The sequence below is a fragment of the Hyperolius riggenbachi genome, chromosome 3 (genome assembly GCF_040937935.1).
Source record: "Hyperolius riggenbachi isolate aHypRig1 chromosome 3, aHypRig1.pri, whole genome shotgun sequence".
In the NCBI taxonomy this organism is placed as follows: Eukaryota; Metazoa; Chordata; class Amphibia; order Anura; family Hyperoliidae; genus Hyperolius; species Hyperolius riggenbachi.
This window is the reverse complement of record NC_090648.1, coordinates 81,785,169-81,805,884: the sequence shown is the minus strand read 5'-3', so window position 1 is coordinate 81,805,884 and position 20,716 is coordinate 81,785,169. Positions and strand designations below refer to the sequence as shown.

At 45.8% G+C, this 20,716-nt stretch overlaps 1 protein-coding gene across 2 annotated transcripts in view; it reads left to right on the top strand.

Moving 5' to 3' along the window:
* LOC137561017 (hepatic lectin-like) overlaps positions 1 to 17,720 on the top strand; it is a 35,562-nt gene extending 17,842 nt beyond the window's left edge. For both annotated transcript variants that reach the window (XM_068272228.1, XM_068272227.1), the window contains 3 exons: positions 5,609 to 5,751; positions 9,833 to 9,954; positions 17,351 to 17,720. In XM_068272228.1, the coding sequence (XP_068128329.1) occupies positions 5,609 to 5,751; positions 9,833 to 9,954; positions 17,351 to 17,483 (398 nt within the window). In that variant the 3' untranslated portion in view covers positions 17,484 to 17,720. The remainder of the gene's footprint in view (positions 1 to 5,608; positions 5,752 to 9,832; positions 9,955 to 17,350) is intronic.
* The last annotated feature ends 2,996 nt before the right edge of the window (positions 17,721 to 20,716 follow it).

Here is a 20,716-nt window from a genome sequence, read left to right as displayed (position 1 = left end):
CATCAGTCTATAGTTGATCCCAAGCGGGGATTCGAGGTATTGAAAACTAAACAGAAGAAACTTTAGCATAGTAACAGAAAGGGAGTCATCCATCCTACATTAACCTCTCACGGCCGGATGGGGGCTACCTTTGTCAACAGATGTAGTACTCTTAGATAAAGGACCTATCCTCCAGTGAGAACAGACCTGCTTATTAGTCGTGGGAAGTCCACGTCGTTGCTACTTGAGTACCAGGTGTAATACAGAGCTTCTCCCGTAGGGTGGGAAGCATGGTAATTATGGATCAATAACTTTTGATCATTTGAAAATGGTATGTCTGCTGTGTCTGTAAATCACCTCTGCATCCACATTTGGCGGAGAGAGAGAGTAAGGAGAAGAGAAGATCAGGAGTAGAAAGAAGAAAAGTAAATAGGCGAGGACTCAGAAGAAGGAAGTAGAGCTGGGGGAAGGGGAAATCCAGAGGCGAGGGCCATTCAAGCTTGATCCCTTAGTCTATAAGAGCTCATTGGTTACGCACCAGTGCGATTTGTTCAGGGTTTAACAGGTAGTTGATAAGGGGGTCCCAGACTCTATGGAATTTCTTCATACTATCGTTCATACGTGCCCTCAGCTTTTCGAAGAACAGTATATTGCCAAGTCTGTTTTTGACAGCCTCAAAACATAAAGTTCGGGTGTTCCATGCTGCTGCTATTTTAATTTTAGTTACCGTAAAAATATAGTTGAGGAGGGCGTTTTGTGCAACAGTTAAATGTGGATAAGGACATCCCAGTAAGGCGTGAAGTGGGTTCCGCGGGACCGGAGCATTAATCAAGGACGATGCCCAGGTACAAACTCTGATCCATAGCCTGCGTACTTTTATACAGTTCCACCATATGTGGGCAAAAGATCCTGTCGTTCCGCATCCTCTAAAACAATAGCCCGAGCACCCTTTATTATACTTAGCTACTCTTTGAGGGACAAGGTACCATCTAAGTAAAAGTTTATAATTTACCTCAACCAGGTCTGCATTTATTGATATCTTGGGGATATTATCCCAGATATCGCACATATCAGTGTAATCAATCTGAAGGCCTAAGGCCTCGTTCACATCAGGGCCGTTTCTGTGCGCTTTTTACAGCGCACTGCCCTGTGCGATCAGTAAGGTATTTACTTTTCCATGTAACTAAATGTAGCTGGTTCACATCTATGCGCTGCACTGAGCAGCGTTACAGAAACGTAGGGTTGCATGCATTTCTGTGCGCTGAGCTGTAAAGCGCACAGCAATGCAAGTGAATGGGTCCGCTTTTTTAGCGCATAGAAGCGCGTACAAGCGCATAGAAGCGCATGCGTTTTTTACCCCTAATTGGAGAAAAAAATACATTTACATACAAAAACAAAGTTTTATTGACAACTGCTGCTGGTACAACAAACAAAACGTGCTTTAAAGAAGCGCAGCGCAACGCACAGAAACGCACACTAAAGCGCGCACAAGCGCATGCGTTTTTTACCATGCGCTTTCACACTTTTTCAGCGCAGCAGATGTGAACGAGGCCTAACTCTTCTTCCCATTTTAGTATATATGAGGGTTTACTTTGCGAGTGAGTGAGTGTGAGTTCCTTATATATAAGTGAGATAATCCCTGGGGAGCGAGGGTTAGTGTCACAGATATTCTCGAAGGAAGATCTGCTCGTTGGGGAGTCCACGTTTGTAAGGTGCTGTTTTACAAAATGGGATATTTGCATGTATCGGAATGACTCAGAGGAAGTAATTGCAAACTTTTCACGTAGGTAATCAAAAGATTTGATACCAGTATCAGTGACTAGATCCTGAATTCTGTGGAGTTTGGCAGAAATCCACCAATGGTAAGGGCCAGAGGACTTCAAAGCTGCCGGGAATGAAGGGTTACCCAGGAAGGAAAGGAGTGGTCTGTGAGCTGACATCAGACGACCCGAGTATTTACAACTATCCCATACTTGCAGGGAATGTTTTATAATAGGGTTGTCGATCTTAGCACGGTGCTGTGGTGTGAGCCAAAGAAGATTCTTGATGTTAATAGGTGAGAGAAGCTGGCTTTCTATATCCACCCAGGCAGGTCTATCATTGTCCACTTGCCAGTTGGTTAAGATAGCTAATTGGGCTGCTTTGTAGTAGTGAGAAATGTTGGGAGCTCCCATCCCTCCGTCTGCCCTTAGACGATATAAATAAAGTTTTTTAAACCTGGATTTCTGAGTTCCCCAAATAAAACAGTTAATTTTCCGCTGGATGGATTCAAGAAATGAGGAGGGCAGGGAGATAGGTAATAACCTAAATGCGTAGAGCAATTTAGGAAGGAAGGTCATTTTTATAGCCGCTATTCTGCCTAACCAAGATATTGAATACCTCTTCCAGCACTCCAGTAGGTCCGTCAATTCCTTTACAAGCGGGGGGAAGTTATGGCGAAAGAGTGATTCATAGGAATTGGTGAGGTGAATGCCAAGGTAGGGTAGTTTGTGGGGGTCCCAATCAAATTCAAACGCATCTTGCAATGCTTGCATCAGTTGGGACGGGAGGGAAATATTTAGAGCTTTTGACTTAGCCGGGTTAACCCGAAGTCCTGAAATTGTACCAAACTGTTTTAATATCTTAGTTAGAGCTAGAATTGATTTGGTGGGTTGTGAGATGCACACTATTAAATCATCGGCGAATAAGCCTACTTTATGCGTTCTCTTTCCCAACGAAATACCGTGTATCTCTGCACTGTTTCTAATCTGGATAGCGAGTGGTTCAATTGATAATGCGAATAACAGTGGCGAGAGCGGGCAGCCTTGGCGAGTTCCCCTTGATATGGAGAAGGGGGATGATTTAAAGCCATTATAGACTACCGTTGCTAAAGGGCGCGAGTAGAGGGCTTTGATCCATTTGATAAAGCTAGCTCGTTATTGACCCTTTTTATCTCTTTCGTGCTCTCAGAAGCCATTCGCTGACAGGAAAGTGTTTTATGGCTGTAATTACTTATCAGTGAGGGTTATGCTATAGTCTGACCCAGTCCGACCTGGTCCTGACCCAGACAGAAACTGTCACTTGCATACCTGATGTTTAACTCTTTCAGCCAGAGAAAGAAAGAAAAGGAACACAGCCTAGTTATTTGTGTGCTAGGCACTGTACATACTCATGTCTATCTCATCATGTCACATGTCACCTCGGTTGTCCTTTAACAGGGTTTTAAAGGGAACCTGAGGTGAGAGGGATATGGTGGCTGCCATATTTATTTCCTTTTAAGAAATACCAATTGCCTCCTCCTGATCCTGTGTCTCTAATACTTTTAGCCATAAACCCTGAACAAGCATGCAGTAAATCAGGTACTCTGACTCAGCTGACTCAAGTTTTACTGGATTAGCCATATGCTTGTTCCAGGGTTTAAACTCAGATACTACTTATGCCAGAAAACCACCATGGCTGCCAGGCAACTGGCATTGTTTACAAGGAAATAAATATGGCCACCTCCATATACCTCTCACCTCAGGTTCCCTTTAAGCTGGTAGACAAGGCTTGACTGAGTAAAATATTTATGATATCATAATTGGATTTGGCATGGGCAGGTAGACTTGGGAGCAGTAGTTTTGGCATTGGCCTCCATCTTCTAATAAGCAGGAATCAACAATACGGTGGTGTATTAAGCATGTGAGAGAGGTTAGGGCTAGAAATTGAGAAGAGGGATATTGTTATGGGGGAAGCAGCACTTGTAAAGCACCTTTCTCCCAAAAGACTGAAAGCATATAGCACTCCTCAGTTCAGTAAGAAAAAAATGACATGTCTGTAAATGCCAGACTGACGTGTGCTTTTAACCTGAATTTGAGGTCCTAGCTCGCCTTCCCCCCCCCCCCCCTTTTTTCTCATTGCTAGAAGAGGTAAATAGCGGACTTTGTTATGACTTACATTTTTTTTTTTTATGCAGCTGTTCCAGAGCTATTCCCTCTGGAAAAGTAAGTCACATGATCCAGTGATCTGGGCACAAAATAGGAGCTGCCAGCAGAGTGGAAATTTCTTCCTCTGTAATGAGCCATCACCTGACCCTCCCTCCCTCCTCCTGTAGTCATCACTGCAGATAACACTGGGCAGAGACTCACTCTGTTCACTGTTTAAAGTGGACCTGAACTCCTGCACAGGTCAGAAGGAAATTACAGAGAAAGGCATCCTGTATGTATTTAGAGAGTTTAGCCTGTGTAATTCCCCCTCATCTTTGACTAATCACAAATGTAATATGATCTCTCAGAATCTTGTCTGTCCTCGGCAGAGCAGCTAAATGGTAAACACAGGATGTTTGCTATGTCTGCTACCTCAGCAGAGCATTTCTTGTTCCTTTGTACTGTGCTGTTCCTAGGTTTGAAGGTTTGCTACTGTACTGATCAGGCACCTGCCCTGTCATCCCTGCACAGCTGATAACCTTGCTGTGTGCTGGGAGGACAGGATTGGTGCCCATCCGGCACTGCACCGCTGTGTCCCTGCTTGCTGCCTGCTTCTTCCTCCTTTTTAACTTCCACTAGGATTTATTTTTGGGGAAGGGCTTATATTTCAAGCATGCTCAAAACTCCAGCTAGGGCTTATTTTCAGGGTAGGTCTTATTTTCAGAGAAAGAAGGTATGCTATATCTGCTTCCATGAAAGCAGGAAGTAGACACACTGAAGATTAATTGCAGGATTTCTATCACCTGTGACAAAGAAATGTTTTTCTTTAAAGGACTTACGAGGTCAAAATACGAAATTTTGATGATTACCTGTTTCATATTTGATTCCACGGGCGAGTTCCTCAGTGCCCTCCGTTCAAATGCGCCGCAAAAGTATCATTTTTATTTCCCCCATGCTACGACCCGACCCCACTGTACGGGTCGTCTCCTATTCCCCACGCAAGATGGCCGCTGCTAAGACCCGCGGCTGCGCAGTACGCATGGCGTAGAGTGCAGCTGCGCAACTCTCCGCCCTCGCCCAGCCGCGTACTCGCTGACAGCGTCCTCCTAGTTGTGTCAGCGTCCGTGCGGGGGGGGGGGGGGGGCGTGGCCTCACATGCACTACTAGCAGAGATGTGAGTGCGCCCGCTGACACTAGGAGGACGCTGTCAGCGAGTACGCGGCTGGGCGAGGGCGGAGAGTTGCGCAGCTGCACTCTCTCTATTCCTCCCCAAGTGCTGTGTATTGTAGTGATGCTGCAGAAGTCTGCAGAGCCAGTTCTGCCGCCATCAGAGGTGGACAGTGTGAGTGTAATAAGCTGAGGCTGGGAGCACACTCGTCTGTCGGTTTGTTGTATGCGTTTTCTATACCCCATGTGTGTGAGGGTGGGTGCATCCAAAGATTTGCAGGTGGGCCCAGTGGTTTCTAGTTACGTCCCTGTCCACATATTACCCCCCCCCCCCCCCAACACACAAACGTGGTTCCATAAGCTGCATCTACCTCTCTCAATCTCACGGCCTGCACTTGGCTGAGATTATCTGGATCACCGGATCCATCAGGGATGCGCCTCGGTCAAGAGCTATTGTTTCAAGCATGGCTGTCTAATACTGTGGGTCTCAGTCACTTTACCAAATGCATTCTATACAAGAAGAGAAGTCTTTTGTGAATAGGATTTGTTATCTTTGTAATGTGTCTGTATTGTTTCAGGGAAGACTTGTGAGACAGGCTGGACCCAGTTTCAGAACAGGTGCTATTTTGCTGGCAAGGACAAATGTGATTGGACAGCAGCCAGGAAATTGTGCGTTCAGAAAGGAAGTGACCTGGTAGTAATTGACAACAATAAAGAACAGGTACCATACCGTCTGCTTTACATGTGAATACAGTGGGTACAATAAAGGAAGCACAATTTACACTAAGAGAGTCCCCCAAATATCCTACTCATTAACCTCTTGAGGACTGCAAGGCTAAACCCCCCTAGTGACCAGGCCATTGTTAGTGAAATTGGCCACTGCAGCTTTAAGGCCAAGCTGCAGGGCCGCACAGCACAGCACACAAGTGATTACCCCCCCCCCCCCCTTTTCTCCCCACCAACAGAGCTCTCTGTTGGTGGGGTCTGATCGCTCCCCCCATGTTTATTTTTTTTTTAATCAATATTTGTATTGCTGCTTTTTAAAAAAAAACAAAAAAAAAAACTGTTGCTTTAAACCCCTTCCCTCCCTCCCACCCACCCCACAGCCGTCCAATTACGGCGATCGGCTGTCATAGGCTTCTGCCTATGAGAGCCGAACGCTCTCTTGTCCCCCATGGGGACAGCCGTGTCACACGGCTGTTCCCAGTGCAGCGCTGCTGCTGATCACAGCGCTGCACAGAGTAAATAGACGGCGATCACGCCGTCTAACAGTCTCCCGAGCGGCAATAGCCGCTCGGAGACTGAAGTCGGGGCGGAGCTCCGCCCCTCAATCAGGAGATGCGCGCGCACCCTGCGCGCGATCTCCTGCAAATCCCAGCCCCAGGACTTTACGACAATCGGCGTTAGGCGGTCCTGGGGCTGCCGCCGCGGCCACGCCCAGTGGCGTGACGCGGTCGGAAAGTGGTTAAAGTGGACATGGAATCTTCCACAGGGCAGAAGGAAAACATAGAGACATGCACCCTGTGTGTATTTAGAGAGTTTAGCCTGTCTAATTCCCCCTCGTCTGTGACTAATAATCACAAGTTGTAATTTTATCTCTGATCTGTGTCAGCTCAGGAATCTCCTCTGCCCCGGCAGAGCAGCTATTTGTATGCACAGGATGTTAGCAATATGTCTGCTTCCATGAAGGCAGGAAGTAGACACACTGCAGATTTATTGCAGGATTTACAAACAAATGTTTTCCTGTAAAGGTTATTATGCTGTTGCTTATCTTATAGGGCCAGTGCACACCAAGAACCTCTAGCAGATCCGCAAAACGCTAGAGGTGTTTGAAGCAGATTTCAGAGCGATTCTAGGCATGTTTTCTTAACATGCCTAGCGTTTTTTGGAGCGTTTTTGTGTAGAAGATAATATATATTGTTACAGTCAGACAGAGGGAAACCGTAGAGAAATGCACCCAATATTTATTTAGAAAGTTTAGCTAATTTGAAAGCACCATTAAAGCAGGAAGTAGACACACTGCAGATTTATTGCATAATTTGTATCAGCTGTAGCAAAGAAATGTTTTTCTTTAAAGGTTCTTATGCTGTTGCTTATCTTTTAGAGCAGAGAGGAAGTTCTGAGTTCAGGTGCGCTTTAGGGGTCACCTGAATATACTCCCCTGATCATTTGCACATATAAAAATAAAGCATCCACTGACTGCCTGCACGGGAGTAGAGATGCATTTGCTTGTAGGCTTTAACTTGATAGTAAAAGAAACATTTCAAGTAATCCAGGACAAAACATACAGTATTAGAACTTGACAGAAAACGCACATAACACAAGAGCCTTAAAGGGAAGGTTCAGGGACAATAAAAAAAAAAAAATCCAAATCCACTTACCTGGGGCTTCCTCCAGCCCGTGGCAGGCAGGAGGTGCCCTCGGCGCCGCTCCACAGGCTCCCGGTGGTCTCTGGTGGCCGACCTGACCTATCCAGGCCGGCGGCCAGGTCGGGCTTCTTCTGCGCTCCATTATGCGTTTCACGCCGGCACGCTGACGTCATCGGACGTCCTCCGGGCTGTACTGCGCAGACTCAGAACTACTGAGCCTGCGCAGTACAGCCCGGAGAACGTCCGATGACGTCAGCGCGCCTGGAGCTTCCTCCAGAACTTCTGAGCCTGCGCAGTACAGCCCGGAGGACGTCCGATGACGTCAGCGCGCCGGCGTGAAACAAATAATGGAGCGCAGAAGAAGCCCGACCTGGCCGCTGGCCTGGCCAGGTCGGGTCGGCCACCGGAGACCACCGGGAGCCTGCGGAGCGGCGCCGAGGGCACCTCCTGCCTGCCACGGGCTGGAGGAAGCCCCAGGTAAGTGGATTTGGATGTTTTAGAAATAGTGATTTAGTATCTTTATAAACGTTATTCATCACGGGCTCATTTTGTAAAGTTAAATCATCACAAGCACAGTTATAAAACCTTAAAAATCTCCGGGCGCCGTTTGTAAAACGTTAATAATCTCCGGCGCCTTTTTTTCCCTGTTCGGCACCCATTAAACGAAATTTATAATGGGAGTAAATGGGGCGCCCTTTTTGTCCACTTGTCTCATGCGCCCAAATCTCCTGCTTCCTGTTATACATACCCGGGGCTTCCTCCAGCCCCATCCGCATGCCTCGCTCCCATGCCGCCGTAGTCAGCCTTCTCAATCGCTGGTACCGGGTCCCGTAACTTAAGCCAGTCGAGGCAAGCGCAGTGCACTCCCTCCATACTGCACAGGCGCGTGCGTAAAGGAGGCGTCGGCAAGACGGAGGGAGTCTCTGTGCACGCTTACAACTGGCTGCATCCAGCAGAAGTTACGGGACCCGGTACCGGCGATAGAGGCAGCGGAGGACGGCGGCATGGCAGCGATCCATGCGGATCGCTGCCATGCGATCAGGGCCGGATTTGTACTTTTTACCGCCCAAGGCCAACTGTACTGTCTGTATGGTTGTTATCTCTGTGTATCCCTCCTAGTGTCCGTCCGCCTAGGACCCTCCTTGCCCCAATGAGAATTCTACTTACTTTCCATCATTGGATGTCACAGACAATAAGTAGTTTAGTAATACGCGTATAGATTATAAATTATGTTTTCCTTAAGAACTTTTATGTTATGTTTGCCATCTTGTTAATGATGGACCCACTTTGTCACCATGAGAGCTAGGCTGATGTGTACCTGCAGGATAGAGCTTACAGGTTTTGCAGGGACGACACAAGTACAGGACACAGAGTACATAGGGTTAAAGATATCCTTGTAGATAAGGATGGCTGCACAGAACAGCTTTACTGCCCCTCACTGAGCCGCCCCTAAATTTCTGGTGCCCTAGGCCATGGCCTATGTGGCCTTGCCAGAAATCCGGCCCTGCATGCGATCCGCAGGAATGTATAAATCTATTATCATTTTTTGTCTCTGAAGCCCCAGGAATGTATAAATCTATTATCATTTTTTGTCTCTGAGTCTCTTTAAAGGAAACCAGAGATGGTTTCCTAGCGCTGCTTTATACTTACCTGGAGCTTCCTCCAACCCCATAAGTACAGTGGCCTCCCTCGCCATCCTCCTCGGCTCCTCCATTAAGCTGCTATGACTCCTGGTCATCTGGGCGGTCGCGGCCTTCTGCGCATGCGCAACTCAGCTGCGGCGCAACCCTCATCGCACCCCCAGCCCCTGGAGCATTCTGCGCTGCGCTCCAAGGGATGGGAGAATGGCTGGGGGCACACACACGGCCAAGCCGCACATGCGCAGAAGCCCTCGACTGAGCCTATAGCATTAGCATTCAAAAAGGATGCAGTACCATAGGAAGAATATATCACTTCCTATTGCCCCATTGCTCCATAATTTTCTCATATTTCATGTAAAGCATACAAGAGTTTTCAAATGTGTATGGACTCTAGATTCCACCATTTATTCGGTGGAACCTCAGTTTGTTTTGAACTTGGAACTTGTAGGAGGCAGGTTCTCTCCATGGTGCTGAATCTATGCCTTTACCATCCAAGAAAGAAAAAGTGTACAGAAAGTCTTTTTATAGCAGTCCTGCAGCCTGATACCCTCATGCTAAGAAAGTGGAAAGTTTGCATATGAATGCTTGGACTGTATTTTAAGCATGCAATAACTATGTAAAAGCCTAAACACCAGAACTAGGTTTCAGTATGTAATAAACCGGGAAACTGAAACCTAGTTCTGGTGTTTAGGCTTTTACGTAGTTTCTTTACCAAAATAATAGTGAAATGTGTTGCTATATCCAGTAGAGATCTGAGTTTGAGACTACTTAAGTCTGCGTCTTTTATTTTCAGATCTTCCTTACTGGCAAACTATCTCCCGCGGCATTCAGACGTTTCTGGATTGGACTGCATGACTTGGACGTGGAAGGGCAGTGGAAATGGGTCGATGGAACAGATTATGAAAATTCTTTAAAGTGAGTTTCTACAAACAGCCCTGCTTGTTTCACGGGGCGAGCAAAAGACAAGATGGAAGCTCATGTGGCATGGTTTCATAAACCCTATTAAAGTATAGGCAAAATGTATGCTCCTCATACTGTACACAGATTGATTTTGCCGGGTAGATCCGATCAATGTGATCGAACTTAAAGGAGAACCGTAAGGTTCTTTAAAAAAAAAAAACGTTAGATACTCACTTTAGAGGAGAGAAGGCTCTAGATCCCTAGAGGCTCTAGGTCAGGGGTAGGGAACCTATGGCTCGGGAGCCAGATGTGGCTCTTTTAATGGCTACATCTGGCTCCCAGACAAATCAGTAGGGGTTGATTTACTAAGCTACACTGCTCAAGCAGCACAGCTTAGTGTGGCAGCACAAGTAAACTTTTCAAAGTAGGCTACTCCTGTAGCATGCACTACTAACTTACTCCCCCCAAAACTAACGGACGCTCCAATTTTCCCACGCTGGACCCTGTCAGGTCCAGTGACTTTGTAGGATGGGCCAAAGTGCGGGGATCTCGTCCTACAAAGTAAATCAATCCCCAAGTCAGTTAGCTAATTGTACAAGGCAAGCTGTTAGTCTGTATTTCTCCTGTCTGGCTCTCTGGGAAATTGCTGATGTTGCTGAAACCCAAGTAAAGCTGAAGACGTGTCTGACACTTCCGCTGCCTGAAGGAGCAACTATATACACATCACCGCCATGGTGATGTGTATATAGTTGCTAGGGGACGTGAGCCCTCTTTTGCGCATGCGCACTGTCCCAGTTTAAAACATATTGTATGGCTCTCACGGAAATAAATTTTAAAATATGTGGTGTTTATGGCTCTTTCAGCCAAAAAGGTTCCTGACTACTGCTCTAGATCCTTCCCATTCCGCTCTGCATCCACTCGTTCCACCACTGGGCCCCCATTCCAGTCGCTAACTATAAAGTGGAAAGAAGTACTCGGGTCTCTGAGTACTTCCGAAGATGGGCAACACCATACTGTGCACTTGTGGAAGCACTAGTGGGAGATTTGAACGGGAGGCTTGGTGGTAGAATGAAGGTATGCAGAGAGGAACGGAAAGGCTCTAAGGCAGGGGTGTGAAACTTAAATGCAAAGTAGGCTGAAATTGTGCACTAGGACCTAGTCATGGGCCTAACTCAATATCTTTTAGCCACATTCCTCCCTCATAATGTTCTTTGTTTTTTAATGGCCCTCCTCCAACCCCTATACAGTTCCCTGGTGCCTAGTGGTTCTCCCTCCCCTATACAGTTCCCTGATGTCTAGAGACCCCCACCCTCCCCCACTCAGTTCCCTAGTGTTTAGTGGTTTCCCACACCTCCCCCATATTGCTTCCCTGGTGTTCTAGGGCTTACCCTCCAATATAGCGTCCCTGGTGGTCTAGAGAGGGCCAAACATAATGCAAAGTGGGGAAACCACTTGAGGGCCAAATTTAATGGCTCTGAGGTCCAGATTTGGCCCGCGGGCTGGAGTTTGACATGTATGCTCTAAGGGATCTAAAGCCTTCCCTCCTCTTAGGTTAGAAACTTTTTTGTTTTACGACCTTAGTTCTCTTTAAAAGGACACCAGAAGTGAGAGGCAATTCGCCAGCCAGAGTGGACAGTGCAAGATCCACTCTGGTGGACTTTCAAGGTCCTTGTAGAGACTAGAGTGGATGCATTTCCAGCATAGGCTTAATGGGAAAAGCATCCACTTTTGTGCCGGTCTGGACTTTGTCTCTTTTACCCGCATTCGGATCCACTGCAACCAGACATGTCTAAATGGATCCTATTAATAGCATTGGATTCATGGACATGTCTGTATTTGGTGATCCATAAAAAAATTAAAAAAAAATCTGTTTTTTGGCCCCAGTGTGGACTAATCCTAAAGGTGGCCACACACAACACAATAAAATGATCCAATTTTATAGCAAGTCAATAAAAACCATCAGTTGCACAGAAAAATTGAAAACCTTTTTTATTCGAGAAATCTTATAGAATTTCCTTTTTTTTTTTTTTAATAAAAGATCAGGAGTGGTGGATTTTTTTCTGATCGATTTTTTATGAAAATTGAATGATGTATGGTAGATTGTTAATTTCTTGATTTATAGACTCAGGCCGGTTTCACACTGCAAACTGGCAGTAGCATTGCAGTGCGACGCGCCTGCCGCACCGCATTGCACCACTTAAAACAGGCCTTCAGGGAACACCATGTTATTACACGGTGTTCCCTGTCTGGCCTCCAGCCAAGCAGGAAGTGATGCATGCTTGCGATTACTTCCTGCTTCGGGGATGCGGAAGCATATTGTAAAAATACGCTTCAGCGCATGCGTGCCGCAACATCACGATGCCAACTTTTTTAACAACCCTGCGTCGCCATAGACTAACATGACTTCCGAGTCGACGCAGATCGCCGCTGGTCACACCGGGTCCCGCATGATAATGTAGTTCTGTGCTAGCAGTAGATTAGGCACTTCTGGCGCAGCGTACCGCATCGCGCCAGTGTGAAAGGGCCCTCAAGAAATTTTTTTTTAATAATTGGGAAAAAATTAAAGGACAACTGTAAAGGACAGCTGTAGTGAGAGGCAGATGAAGGCTGCTATATTTATTTCCTTTTAAACAATACTAGTTGCCTGGCAGCCCTGCTGATCTATTTGGCTTTCAGTAGTGTCTGAAATAAGCACGCAGCTACTCTTGTCAGATCTGACAATAATGTCAGAAGCATGCAAACACTAGTGCACATGACAGGTAGGGGCCCCGAGCACTGTCACTGCTCGGGACCCCAAAAACCAGCATGTAACACAATAAGGAGGCGCAGGCAAGCCCTGGAGCTGCCACTACCAGGAACATGCCTCCACTACTCCTTCAACTTACCAAATACCAAAGAAAATGCTCACTGACAGACAGCACTCTGCCAACGATTGGCTGTATTGTACAGCCTCTGCTTAATTAAGTACTGCAGACTAGGTGTAATGTATTTGCACTTCTTATTGGCTGACAAGCAGTCTGCAGACTATATATAAGTGGCAGAGTGCTGTCAAAAAACTCTGTCTCGCTGTCACTTTGCGCATAGATGCCCATGTGTGGATTCGCAATCTATGAACCGACTAGCCAAGAGGAGCGTTCTGACTCCCAAGGATTCACCACACACATACAATTCAAATGCTTGCCACCACGTGCGAGGCAGCACACGACTGTAACTATATTAACACACTGAGAACACTTAATTAACCCTTAGCAGTATGCAGGGATCGGCGCCAGATCTGTCTATCTGTGCCTGATTCCAGCATACGGGTTGTAGATGCAAAATACTATAGAACACAAGGTAACATTTTTGGAGGAGTAAGCACGATTGTGTATGTTCAGGAACGGGTCATAACCGTTAAAATGATTTTTAAACGTTTAATAACAAAATTGCATTACACACATTTACATACAATAATTAACATATAAACACAAAGCTTAAAATAAAAGGGAAATAACAGTGAGGTTTACTTAGCTTAGCAGTCCTTGTGGGGATATTGAATGAAATAAAGTCCAGTTCAAATGCAGGCATTGATATCAAAAGGTCCTTGAAACCTAGCATGCGCTCACCGCTCAGTCCTCCCATGAGCGCATGCCTAGAGAAAGTTCTTTGTCAATGGAATTTTGGAAGACAGGGAGGGGTCGGTACTGCCTGAATCCTTATAGATTCTGAGTTTTGGGGCCGGCTTCCCTGAAAAGTAGGTGTGTTTACCGCGTACGTTAAAAAGGGACGCTGGGAAAAAAGGGCGCAGGGTTTTAAACGATAAACATGGATAACGTTTAAAAATATAATGTACTATATTTCGTTTAAATATTCGTTTTTATAAAGTTATAAATCATTAAATAATGTTCATGAAATCGGCAAATGTGAAAACGTTAATCTTCCGTTTAAAAAGTGAAATGTATAATAACGTTTAAAAAAAAAATTAGTAAGTAACCCTCCCTGTACCTACCCCTAACCCCTAGACCCCCGTATTGGTGCCTAAACCTAAGACCCCCCTGGTGGTGCCTAAACCTAAGACCCCCCTGGTGGTGCCTAAACCTAAGACCCCCCTGGTGGTGCCTAAACCTAAGACCCCCCTGATGGTGCCTAACCCTAAGACCCCCCTGATGGTGCCTAAACCTAAGACCCTCCTGATGGTGCCTAAACCTAAGACTCCCCTGATGGTGCCTAAACCTAAGACCCCCCTGATGGTGCCTAAACCTAAGACCCCCCTGATGGTGCCTAAACCTAAGACCCCCCTGGTGGTGCCTAAACCTAAGACCCCCCTGATGGTGCCTAAACCTAAGACCCCCCTGATGGTGCCTAAACCTAAGACCCCCCCTGGTGGTGCCTAAACCTAAGACCCTCCTTAGTGATCACTGTATTGTGTGTAGAATAATGTTTTAGAAACAGTAAGGGATAAAATATATTACAATTTACGTTACGTACTGATCGCTTTATTTTGTGAATAATAATGTTTTACAAACAGTAAGGGATAACATTTAAAATAATGTTTTATTGAAATAGGAAACATAAATCATCACAAGCAGTTATAAAACATTAAAAATCTTCGGGCGCCCTTGGAAAACGTTATTATTCTCGGGCACCCTTTTTTCCCGTTCGGCGCCCAGTAAACGATATTTATTATGGGAGTGAATGGCGGCGCCCGATTTGTCCACTAGCCTCCTGCGCCCTTTTTTACTGTTACCGTGTTTACCCCCTGTTCAGCAAAGGGGCAGCCCCCAGATCACAAGCAGAAAGTACAACATTTCTTAATAGTCTTTGCGATTCCTCCCCGGATTGGTTTCCCGGGGATCTGTGGCCAGATTTGGAACCAGCCGGTGATGCTTTATCAAATGACACTAAATACCGGTAGATTAGCACGTGTGCCCTGTGAGTGATAAATAGCTTGGTTTCCCTAGCAGCTAGCAGGCTATAAATTGGATGAGCTATTAGGCTGATTTTTAGGAACTGGAAAATATATTTGTCTTCTGTCTGTGATAAGCACATCTTGGATTATTAAAAAAGGAAGTTTTTCTATTGTGTATCCACAGACTTGTGGAGGGAAAAATCTGAGAGGGAAAGTTTTGAGAGGGAAAAAAATGGACTGATCGTTATCTGCTGAATCTGCTCCAAGGCCAGCATTTAGTCGTAACACCTATATGGGAATAGCTAATAGGAAGGGGGTGAGGGGTCTGCTGTAATTCAGAGTGAAGGGAAAAAGACACCTGGCTGTACATTAAAAACAGAAACTGACATTCTGCTCTGCTTTGCGGATCGATACAGAATTGATAATTGTCCCGACTTTCATATCATTCATGACACTCCGGTCTCCTGGATTCCAAATAATAAACAGCCTAGGCTTAGCCTCAGTGGGAGAGCCAATGTAAACAAAAAACATTTTTATTGCACTTTTCTCCTGGTGGACTCAAAGCGCTTAGGGACTGCAGCCACTTAGGTCGCACTCCACTGTTAACCAGGATTATTAGGGAGCCTTGCCCAAAACCTCCTTACTGGTTTACTCACTGGCTTGAGACAGGATTTGAACGCTGATCAAAGGCTCAAATGCTACATCAAAGGCAACAGCCTTAAAGGAAACCAGAACTCAAGCTAATTGAAGAACTGATACTTACCCGCTGCTTCTTCCTGCAGCATAAACACGTGAGTCCTTCGCTGTCCTCCCTCGGTCTGCCGTTTAGCCAGGATCAGCCCCGGTAACAGGCTCAGTCACATCAGTCTGGGTCTACTGCTCATATGCAGTAGTGCAGAAGACCAAGACTTATCCCGACTGAGCCTGTTACTGGGGCTAATCGCGGCTGAATGGCAGACCGCGGGTGGACAGCGAGGGACTCACACGTGTTTATGCTGCAGGAGGAATCGGCAGGTAAGTATTAGTTCTTCAATTAGCTTGAGCTCTGGTACACTTTAAGCAGTATGCTATATAGATACAGTGTATAGGAAGTGCTTCTGATGCTGAAGCCAGGATGTTTAGCATAAAAGTGGGTATCTGGAATAATTTACTGCATTCTACTATATGTTTTTATGGTTCTTCTTTAACCCTTTAGCAACCAATTTATTTGGAGCAGAGCTCCCCAACCCTGTTATCAAGGCCCACCAACAATACTTGTTTTGCAGAAAACTACACACATGCACAGGTGAGGTAATTAGTGTCTCAGCAGAGCTGATTACCTACCTGTGTGGATTTCCACAAAACATGCACTGTTGGTGGGCCTTGAAGACAGGGTCGGGGAACACTGATTTAGAGGCTTGCAAGCGCTCCAGGCCAATTTATTTTAGCACATTTTTATCTCTTATTTGTTACATTTCCTTACTACTAAATAGTACTGCTGTAATGTGTATTTATGTGCACTTGTCACTAGGGGGCAGTGTGAGATAATAATACAGGACTTCTGCTTTCAGTTTCTGTATTTTCTGCAAGCAAAGAGAGATCAAAGCATTTCTAGAATTTAAAGGATACTCAAGGTGACATGTGACATGATGAGATAGACATGTGTATGTACAGTGCTAACCATCCAAATAACTAGGCTGTGTTCCTTTTTTTCTTTCTCTGCCTGAAAGAGTTAAATATCAGGTATGAAAGTGGCTGACTCAGTCCTGACTCAGACAGGAAGTGACTACAGTGTGACCCTCACTGATAAGAAATTCCAACTCTAAAACACTTTCCTAGCAGAAAATGGCTTCTGAGAGCAGGAAAGAGATAAAAGGGCCAATAGTTCATAGATTTTAGAGATTTTAGCTCTAGCATACTTCAATGGATGTGTCATTGAGCAAAAACAATAAAACAGTTAAAACTTAAAAAGTAGATTTAATCATAAAATGAAACTGTGGAATATCTTAAAAAGTCATTTTTAGGTGAAGGAAGATAGATACAAATGTTTATTTATATATGACATAGTCAGTATTTATAAATGATTTAGTCAGTGTTTGCCCATTGTAAAATCTTTCCTCTCCCTGATTTACATTCTGAAATGTATCATATGGCGACATTTTTACCGCTGGCAGGTGATGTCAGTGGAAGTAGCTGCTGCTTGCTTTTCTGGCAGTCGGAAACCGCTGTCATTTCCCACAATGCAACAAGGCCCCCACAGTGTGATGTCAGCACCTAAGTGCTGTGAGGCGCTAACATCCCACTGTGGGAGGGGTTTCACCACAAAAACAGCCATACAGAGCCCTCTGATGATCAGTTTGTGAAAAGGAAAAGATTTATCATGTAAAAGGGGGTATCAGCTACTGATTGGGATGAAGTTCAATTCTTGGTTACGGTTTCTTTTTAAAAATTATATGTTGTGTGGCCAACTTTAGGCTTTTGAATACAACGTAGTAAAGCTGTCCTGACGGAAAAAAAAACAATCCATTTGTCATATTTCGACAGATTCTGGGATGAAGGTGAACCAAATGACCACGATGAGGGAGAAGACTGTGCTCACTTGTGGACTAATGGGCTGTGGAACGATGTGCCTTGTACCTACGACAACTGTTATCCACTTTGTGAAAAGAGTCTCTGACCTCTGATGATATGTGCAGGTCCTGGTCATCACCTCCTTGCATGTTCCGAATTAGAGATGGTTTTATAAGGTCCATCTGAATATAAGTATCTATCAATGCCATGCAGTTGCCGGACTGTGGGAAAACCTACAAACCCATTTCCAAAACGTGTAAATAAAAACAGTATGGAATGATTTGTAAATCATGTAAACCCGTATATTTAGATGAAAATAGTACAAATACAACAGCAAAACCGATATTCATTTTTTTTTAAAGCAATACTGTATGTTTATTTTGCATTTAATGCCAGCAATCCATTTAGAAAAAGTTGAAGCGGACATGTTTGCTATTGTTTTGTATTGCCTCATCTTTTAATAACACTCTGAAAACGTTTGGGAACTGAGAGGAGACACATCAATGTAGTGTTGATAATGTTCCGTGTGAATGTCCCATTCTTGAGTGATGTAGGATTTTAGCTTCTCAACAGCTTGAGGTCTCATTTATTAAACGGTGGATGCCAGAGGGTGTCAGGTCTGGGCTGCAGGCAAGCCAATTAGCACCCTGATTTTTTACTTCTGAACCATGCTTTTTAATACATGCAATAACTTGTGCAGCTTCACTCTCACTGCTTGTGCAGCTTCACTCTCAGACTGGTTTTAAGGCAGGCTGGGGAATTCTTCAGCTAGTTCAGGGCTGGGTGATGCATGTTGGGGGCAGGCCCGGTCCACCCATGATGCCAAGTGAATCCACAAGTCCGCATGGAATTGCACACCACCGTCGAGGTGCTGGATCGTAGTCACATACAAGAAAATCCAGGTGATCCGCACACTCTGAATGAACCAAGTTCAATATTTTAATTTAAATAAAGTGACACATGCCATACCATATGGAATGGCATGTGTCACTTTATTTAAATTAAAATATTGAACTTGGTTCATTCAGAGTGTGCGGATCACCTGGATTTTCATGATGCCAAGTGAGGTGACTTCCTCAGGCAGCAGAAGTCTGGGGGAAGCACCAGTCAGAATCAGGAAATGAAGAGAGTGCCTGGCTAACCTATACTGGGGGCAACTGTACCAAGCTACCAATACTGGGGGCAGCTATAACTGGCTACCTACCTGTACTGACGGTGGTTTTGGGGGGGCTCACTGCAGCTATAACGTAAGACGTATGTCCACGTTCCCTGTTCCCTGCCTGCTTGCTGCTGCCAATCAATGCTAGAGGGGAGAGCACTGAAGAGGGAGCCCAAGGTCATGGGGGAGGGAGCCCCCCTTCCTGCCACTCTGTGTGGCCATTGCTTCCCCCTCATACACTGCACCCCTGGGCCACCTAACTAGCTACCTATACCTGGCTATACTGTGGGCACCCATGCCTGGCTATACTGCGGGCACCTAAACCTAGCTATACTGTGGGCACCTGTACTTGGCAATACTGTGGGCACCTATACCTAGCTATACTAAGGGCACCTACTGTATACCTAGCTATACTAGGGGCACCCATGCCTGACTGTACTGTGGGTATCCATGCCTGGCTCTACTGTGGGCACCTATACCTAGCTATACTGAGGGCACCTATACCTGGCACTACTGGGGGCACCTATACCTACCTGTACTGTTGGCACCTATACCTGGCTATACTGAGGGCACCTATACCTGGCACTACTGTTGGCACCTATACCTGGCTATACTGGGGGCGCCTATACCTGGCTATACTGGGGGCACCTATACCTAGCTGTACTGTTGGCACCTATACCTGGCTATACTGGGGGCGCCTATACCTGGCTATACTGGGGGCGCCTATACCTGGCTATACTGGGGGCGCCTATACCTGGCTATACTGGGGGCGCCTATACCTGGCTATACTGGGGGCGCCTATACCTGGCTATACTGGGGGCGCCTATACCTGGCTATACTGGGGGCACCTATACCTGACTATACTGAGGTCACCTATACTTGGCTATACTGGAGGTATATACCTGGCTGACTATACTGAGAGCTAACCTTAACCTTCTTCCCCCCACCTAACCTTATCCTCCTCCCGCATGTCTAACCTTACCCTCTTTAGCCACACGGACATGACTCTCACGTCTGCGGCTGCTGCAGCTATAGCCGCAGGAACATGAGAGTCAAGTCTGTGCACTGTGCCGGCTGCCGAGGGCGTGTACAAGCACACTCCCGATGGCCCCCAAAACAGAGGGGATTGGCGGAAGTGGATGGGTGTCCCCTGAGATAATCCATGCCTGCATACAGAGAATGATTGCCGTTACACTCAGTAACGGCGATCATTCTCTGGAACTGAATACAGGAAGTAATTGACTTCCTGTAACACAGCCATGCGCGCGCATGTGCCCCACGTTCTGTAGCACCATTGGTCAAAGGGATCATGTGATCCCCTAACCTCTGTGTCTGCTGTGATTAGCCCAAGGGATTATGTGATCCCTTGGCCAATCAATGTTCTCTAGTCCCTCAATGATCACTATTACTGCTAAGCAATAGTGATCATTGCTAAAAAAAAAAAGGTTAAAAATAAATAAATAAATAAAAGTGCTCACGAATGCACCCCCTCCAACCACCCCATCCCAGGCAGCAATTACTAGTGTCCCTGAACTAATTATTGCGCCTGAAGGTCCACACCTACAACGCGTTATTCTGGCAACTTTTTTTGCATTGTGTGAATTTTTTACGGTGAATGACCATTTTCACGGTAGTGTGTAACATTGCTTAACAAAAGTCAAACGATGTTTAGCGGTGTACGGTGATTGCGACCGTCATGGCTTACCCTCTCCCCCCCATACCATGGACTATGCGGACTGGTATAGCTCAGGGTGCAAAGCCCCACTCAGCCATGGCTCCGCATTCTGGCTATCCCAGCCTGCATGGGGGACAAGGGGTTAGAGAGGCTTGGGACTGGGGACCCCACGTCATTTTTTTCATTTATCCACACTCTGAACATAAAAAATACATTTACAATAGCAATAAAAAGTATGTGAATCAGGAATCGCGAACCGGATTTCAAGTGCAATCACGGGTGCATTCGAAACTGGCATCCGTGATCGCGGCCGATCACAGATGCCGGATTCGACCCCGTGACCTCTAAAATCAGCTCATAATCACGGGGTAACCATGATTATGAGCTTGGGATGAGCATATCCCTGTACTGCATACATGTATGCACATACTGCATACATACATATATATACACGCAATGCATTCCTACAAGTAGCACTTCCAGCTCACTGCAGCAGTCCATTATC